This window comes from Megalops cyprinoides, chromosome 4 (genome assembly GCF_013368585.1).
Source record: "Megalops cyprinoides isolate fMegCyp1 chromosome 4, fMegCyp1.pri, whole genome shotgun sequence".
Taxonomy (NCBI): Eukaryota; Metazoa; Chordata; class Actinopteri; order Elopiformes; family Megalopidae; genus Megalops; species Megalops cyprinoides.
The window spans coordinates 16,636,647-16,643,397 of NC_050586.1; the positions used below are offsets into that span (position 1 = coordinate 16,636,647).

Here is a 6,751-nt window from a genome sequence, read left to right on the forward strand (position 1 = left end):
AAATCAACTGAGTAATTTTAAATAGGCTACAACTTTAACTGTCCTCTGTTAACAGTAGGCTAGGCTATAGCACACTAGCTTTGATTGAAATGCGCAGCGAAGATGACCTAACCTCATTTCGGTGAAAACTTGTGTTCGGTGTTTTTTCATGAACATTAAACTCCCTGATCTGTACAGATCAGATTAACACATAGGCCTACTTATCAAGAGTCTGCATTCATCTAAATAGGGCTAAACTGGACATAAATAATGCTACAACTTTATAATGTAAAAAAATGCTATCACGAAATAGAATTTGGAAGCTATACATTTTACATCAATTTTTGTCTTGAATAAATAATTTATAATAATTTTGTCTTGAAATAATAATTTATATATATATATATATATATATATTTTTTTTTTTTTTTTTTTCCTATCAACGTACGTCTACATTAATAAATCTTAGCAAACATGACCGGATGGGTAAGCTTTTTGAGCCTTTCCGTGCACCATAGCGTAACCAGGAACTCAAAGAGTTACCAAGACAAACGGGAAGTTGTATATACAGGCGATTGTGTCATACGTAGTTTGCTTACAAGCTGTCAACTGAAATTTGAAAGTGCAATAAAGCAGCAGCCTATTGTTAACAACAATCGCCAACTGGTTTGGTGAACACCTGGCTGTGAGTGAGTACTTATAATACTTTCAAACTTAGCAGGCTACCAACATGTTAAAACCTCCAAGCAGCTAGCTAACGTTAGCTAGCTGGCCAATAAATCCCCCATTTATTTAGTGTAAATCGCTGCTGTGCTAGTCAGCGATTGAAAACGGACTAGGTTGCCTTTGTGTAAATATGTTGTCGTTTTCCGATTTGTGATGGCAGATCAATGGCGCTTCCAACACTTTGGGCAAGTCGTGCTCGGACGCTGGAGCAGCGGATGGTGCGGCAGCGGGAGCAGGAGGCGCGTTGGCGCCAGCAATGGGAGATGACCTCGGGTTATTTCAAAGAACAGAACGTCCGCAGCAGCAAACAGGCGCAATGGAGTTGTCGTCAGTCCTACCAACAAAGGTACTAACGTTAACGTTAGCTGGCCGCTTAATTCCAGGAAATGTAAAGACATTGTCGCTGTTCACAAATAATCAACCCAGTATTATTTGCAGCAACGTATCTAAAACCACAATATTTTAGAACGGCGTTAGCCCTAGTGCATCTTAACTGTATTTTGAAGGCATTGAGAGAAATAAAAGTCCAGCAGAGCCCCACACACAAAATCATTTACAACAATGACCTGTAAAAAGGGGTGGTTCTTTTCCGTCTCATCTTTCCTGACAGCATGATGGCCTACCATCGAGATAAACTTAAGGAGGAGAAGAAGCGCAGCCTTGAGCAGCGCAGAGAGCAGCTGCGGGTCTTACTGCAGGATGAGCGGGATCAGCTGGAGGCCGAGCTTAAGGCGATGATCCCTGACAGGGGCACGCTGACTAAGCAGCTGCTGGAGAAGGCAGAGGGCCTCAAGTCGGCCAGGGAAGAGCGCAGAAAGAAGGCAAGTACAACCAGCACCCAGCCCTCCCCAAACTGATATTCATGACCTTGCTACTAACCTTTAAGGGACTTTAACGGATCAGCCCCCCAATACATACAGGACATGGTCAAGCCCTACAGGCCAGCGAGAGTGCTGCGCTCTGCTACCTCAGGTTGCCTCTGTGTCCGGAAATACAAGGGCAGCATCTCTCAAACCCGCCTCTTCTTAGTACTGGCTCCACGCTGGTGGAATGAGCTATCTGCCGAGATTCGGACAACAGACTTCCTGGGCGCCTTCAAGAGAAAACTTAAAAATCATCTTTTCAAGCTGTATCTCTAGTCTGCCTTCCTCTCTACCTGTCTCTATCTATCCTATCTATCCCTATTTTCAAAAAAAGGCTTAGCACTTAACTTAGTACCTTACTGGCCTCTTGTATTACTTCGTGATAACTACTCTTAGCACAGTGATGCACTTGTTTGGAAGTCGCTCTGGGTAAGAGCGTCTGCTAAATGATGTAATGTAATGTAATGATATCCACAGGTGTAGTGATTGGGTCCCATTATGAAGTGACACTAACATGCATTGTCCTCTCTTTGCAGTTGGCTCAAGACCTGTTGCATGAACACTGGAAAAAAAATGACCCAGAGCTGCGAAAGGTCAGTGGAATCTTTCCCCTGTTGTGAGAGTATCAAGGATATTAGGTGGGTCTTTGGAGCAAGAACCTGAATTTTATGAAAAAAAGAGAGTAAGCTGTCAATTTCTGCTTTCTTTAGGGCAATTAGGTGTTTCTGTTGATGCCACAACTGTTCAAGGTGCTAGTATAAAGGAGTCTTGAAACAAAGTACAGCAGAAGAGATTCACATGGGGGAGAACTTGAGAGGTTGTACGTCAGGAAGTGGACTTGATCCGGAAATCAATAGGCTTGTGATGTAATTGTTCCATGACATACTGCAAACCTAACCTCTAGAACTGGTGTGAAACAAATGCGTTGTTTTTACCGGCTTTACCCATTTTTGATTGAGGAAGATTTGATCTTTATTTGTGGTGTTCACAGGTTGAGTCTGCGCTGCACAAAGACCATGTGGTGGGCCAGTGGCAAACACAGCGGTCAGAGAGAAAAGAGGTACCCTTTATTTTGCTGATATTGCCACATTATCAAAGTAACGTTTTCATGGGAGTGCCTTATATACTGTATCATGTGCTAGAGGAGCTCATTTCAATTGTGAGTTCTTTTACTCATGAGCATTTTATCACAGAAATTGACCTCCCTGTGGAAAACATTGGCACATGTAAGAAAAGACTTGATTAAAACAAAGTTAATGGACTCCGTATACTTCAAGCCTTTATTGAGCTGACACGTGAGTTGGGGCCTGTGAAGTGTTCAACAGGCTCCTTGATATATTATCCCTGAAATCCAGACTGAGTTGTTGTACTTAATGTTTAAGAATTCATCTGCTCATGCCAGACACTTTAACTGCTGTATTCTTTGTTCTGGTATACTATCCAGTCTCAGACTCTGTCTGGAGTATCAGTTCCTGGTTTTGTGTTTTCACCCAGTTTACTAATCTACTGTGATACAGCTCTTACCTAAAAACAACAACTGAAGTCTCCTCATACTTGTCAGTGGTATATCAGGGCACATCAGCTTGTTCAAACATGAGTGTTAAAACGTGGACTGATGGCACTGGGTCCTTGTTCCTCATGACTACTTTGAATGGCTTTTCAACCCACAGCAAGAGATGATAACTCAGGAGGAGGAGAAGCGCTTTGAGAATGAGTATGAAAGGAGTCGCCAGGAAGCATTGGAGAGGATGAAGCAGGAGGAGGAGAGGAAGAAAGCAGAGGAGAGAGAGTGGGCGGAGGAGCTGCGGAAGCAGATGGAGGAGCTGAAGCTACGGGAGGAGGAGGTTAGAATTTTTCAGAAGAGGGAGGGAGGAGAGGTGGGGGATGGTCATGTGCAAGCATTAGATGCTCTTAAAATGGCACCACTGCGTGGACCTTGATCTGACCCATTGATAATGGTGATACTGTGCATTTCAGGCCAGCCAGCTAAAGAAGGAGCAGGAGGCCTTGCAAGCCCAGCACTGGGAGGTGGAGAGGCTGGAGGAAGAGAGGAAGAAGCTGGAAGAGTGCCGGAAGAAGTCTGAACTGCGGTAAGATGCAGTTGGTGGGGGGCCAGCGGGGTTCCCTACTATTGTCGACCGAGTGATGAACAAGAATAGCAACAGTGCCCGGTGGACTGATAGGGCTCTCCTTTGGCTTGGTCCTGCAGGCGCTTCCTCACCCGACAGTACCGAGCTCAGCTTAGGAGACGAGCTCAGCAGGTGCAAGAGGAGCTGGTAAGTTGAGAGGAGAGCGCATGATGCGAACGAGCACCGCCCGGATGCCTCCCTGTGCTCGGTGCAATCCCCGTGTCCCGTTGGCAGGAGGCGGACCGCAGGATCCTGGCAGCGTTGCTGGAAGGGGAGGAGGAGGACAGGAGGCTGGAGAGCGCGCGGAGGGAGAGGGCCGTGGCGGACGCCGCCTGGATGAAGCGCGTCATAGAGGAGCAGCTGCAGCTGGAGCGCCAGCGGGAGGCAGAGTTCGACATCCTCTACAGGTCAGCAGCCTGGCCTTCCCCCCCACACACCGGGGATGGAATTTCATCAGGGCGTGCGAGCCGCGTGCCAGGGAGCGAAACCGACCACGATGCCGTGTCTCTTTAGGGAGGACGCCCAGCGCGTGTGGGAGAAGCGCGAGACGGAGTGGGAAAAGGAGAGGAGGGCCAGGGAGCGGCTCATGCAGGAGGTAGGCAGCACCCCCCAGCGATGGTCAGCAGGAGAGCTGGTGGTGAGGTGCAGAGGCGGAACTGATGCCTGTGGTTTTGGGCAGGTGCTGACGGGCCGGCAGCAGCAGCTGGAGCTGAAGATGCAGGAGAACCGGCAGGCCCAGGAGGAGTCCCTGCGGCGCCGTGAGGAGCTCATCCAGGAGCTGGAGCTGGAGAGGGAGACGAGGCGAAAAGAGAGGGAGATGGAGGAGGGGCAGAGGACGGCACGCATGCAGGAGAACAGGGCACAGGTATCTGACACCCCCACCGAGGCGGTTTATACACATCACTGAGCCACCAAAACTATCCCTGTACCTGCGACTGTCTCTGCCCTCTGTGTTTGGCACTTCTCCCATTTAAATAGATGCTTGTTTTTATTTAATTAGGGCTACTAAATACTCATGTTGTGTATCAAGTGGCAGACTTGCCCGGGACATGCCTTGACTGCTGGTGTGTCTAAAAGAGACTGTATCAAAGGAGATGGTGTAGCATGTGTGATTTATTGAAGTGATTGATGTGAAATCAACTTGAATCCTTCAAAATGAACCCTTTCCTTGCTACTTTACTACAGGTAAGTGTGTATACATTTTATTTACATGTATATAATTTTCCCCTAAAAGTCACTTTCTTAGCTGATAACCTATAACTTTGCTTAAATCACCCATAGGGTTCATCTTCATATAGTTTCCACATTCCAAACTATGTCATGCTTAGGTATTAACAGGGAAGGCAAAACAAGATGTCAGCAGCAGGGACTACAAACAGATGGTCTGACAAATTATCTCCTCTCTATAAACTGAAAGCCGGTGTTTCATGCTGTGATATGCGGTGATACCTGCACTTGATTTCCATATGTACCCATTTCCCTAAAAAAAACCACGTACTTGGTCTCCTAAAGTGAGGTCACATTGTAATCAGCGGGACCCTTCAGTCCCCATTCGAAGTTAACTGCCCATGGCCAGCCCCATTGAGGAGTGTGTGCACCGGGCGACGTGTGTACCCCTCAGGTGGAGGAGCGGCGCAGGCAGCAGTGGGAGGAGGAGCGGAGGAGAGAGGAAGAGGAGGCGGCGGCTCAGGAGGCCCAGAGACTCTACGAGGAGAAGGTCCACCTGGAGACGGAGAGGATGACTCAGCGGGGTTATGAGGACAAGGTACAAAACGCCACTTCCAAGTCAGGGCTTCTGGCGCTTAAAAACGCACGCTTCCTCCTCATTTGGAATCACTTCCTCTTTTAGATTCGCAGCAGACCCAGATCGGCATGGACGTGAGGACAGGGAGTGGTTGGAGCAACCATGCTGACACCGCACAACGGCTGACATGTCTTGTGAATGTTCACAATTAGGTCCAAGTACCGTGCGATAGGTGCCACGTTGAGCTGGAATTTCATATCAAATTAGTGAATGTCACGTAGGCCTTCAAGTAGGAGGGTCTGGCCAAATGCATCTTTAGGTGATACAGGGATTGGTGCTACGCTTACGCTATTCGGCTTTTGTATCTTTTTATATTTTTGTAATGATTTTGGCTAAATAGTTTACATGTAATTTACAGAATAAAAAATCAATTGTGTTATCTTCACCTAGTCTTCCTTCTGCAACACACCATTTAGTTTGGAGAAGGCATTCATTTTAGTGCAGAACCACAAAATTGAGTTTTGTGTGTGTACATGTAAAAAGGAACTGGAAAAGAAGAGCTTAATTTGAAGCCTGGTTTATTGTATAATTATCAGGCAAAAAATATAATACATGAAGGCAAATAAAATAATCTTACAACAGGTTTGTACATTAAAAGGTCAAAAACAAACATTTTCAGGTTACATTTATAAATTAAGTTTATTAAAAAATAAAAGGCAAGTTTTCCCACCGCAGCCATGACAACTGCTTGACTGATATCCCTGTGTGAAGACCCCGCCCATTTAGAATCAGAGACTGATGGACAGACGGACATTTCCTTGATCGTGAGTTTCAAGTATAACACTGAGCTCTGAACCTTATGCAGATGAAGACCCTCTGATGGCAGAATAACAAAAGGATATCTAAGATCCCATCCCATTAGTTGCACATAAATTAAAAACCTAGCAGCACGAAAGAGAAAAACACACATTAAAGGTTTTATCAGATCCGCAACCCACGAACTGCACAAATACAATCCTAGCGTACAAATGAAATTCAACGAGTATGGCACCATGTCCAGTATATTAGCTTTTCTACTTAAAAGCACTACCAATACACAAACGTGAACACAAGTACGACGGATTGCTGGTGGATGCTGGGATACCAATTGCTTTTCTACACATCCCCTGAATGAGGCTTCTTGTGTTTTCATATATCCATGATAGGAAGCATAAGAAGGAAAGTGCATTTGTAATGGAAGATGCAATATTTGTCAAAGCATGACCACTGAAGCTGGAAGGAAAAAAATGTGTCTGACACACTGAGGTTTT

General features: G+C 45.9%; 1 protein-coding gene across 3 annotated transcripts; it reads left to right on the forward strand.

Annotated features, from left to right (window-relative positions):
- Positions 1–555: 555 nt before the first annotated feature.
- Positions 556–5,773, forward strand: LOC118776971 (trichoplein, keratin filament binding). Of its 3 annotated transcripts, XM_036527644.1 has the most exons (13): positions 556–668; positions 866–1,051; positions 1,316–1,526; positions 2,105–2,161; positions 2,560–2,628; positions 3,239–3,412; positions 3,546–3,658; positions 3,778–3,844; positions 3,932–4,104; positions 4,211–4,292; positions 4,377–4,562; positions 5,319–5,462; positions 5,547–5,773. In XM_036527644.1, the coding sequence occupies exons 2-13, from the start codon at positions 870–872 to the stop codon at positions 5,577–5,579; spliced, it is 1,491 nt and encodes a 496-aa protein (XP_036383537.1). In that variant the 5' UTR covers positions 556–668; positions 866–869; the 3' UTR covers positions 5,580–5,773. The 3 variants fall into 3 exon arrangements, with proteins under 3 accessions (XP_036383537.1, XP_036383535.1, XP_036383536.1); XM_036527642.1 differs by having other exon boundaries at positions 5,319–5,773; XM_036527643.1 differs by having other exon boundaries at positions 556–664; positions 5,319–5,773.
- Positions 5,774–6,751: the final 978 nt, after the last annotated feature.

Excerpts from the sequence above, each read along its gene's own strand:
- LOC118776971 (XM_036527642.1), top strand. The coding sequence starts at position 870 with ATGGCGCTTCCAACACTTTGGGCAAGTCGTGCTCGGACGCTGGAGCAG. Across the intron at positions 2,629-3,238 it reads AGCGGTCAGAGAGAAAAGAG|CAAGAGATGATAACTCAGGA; the intron begins GTACCCTTTATT and ends TTCAACCCACAG. Across the intron at positions 4,105-4,210 it reads GAGTTCGACATCCTCTACAG|GGAGGACGCCCAGCGCGTGT; the intron begins GTCAGCAGCCTG and ends GTGTCTCTTTAG.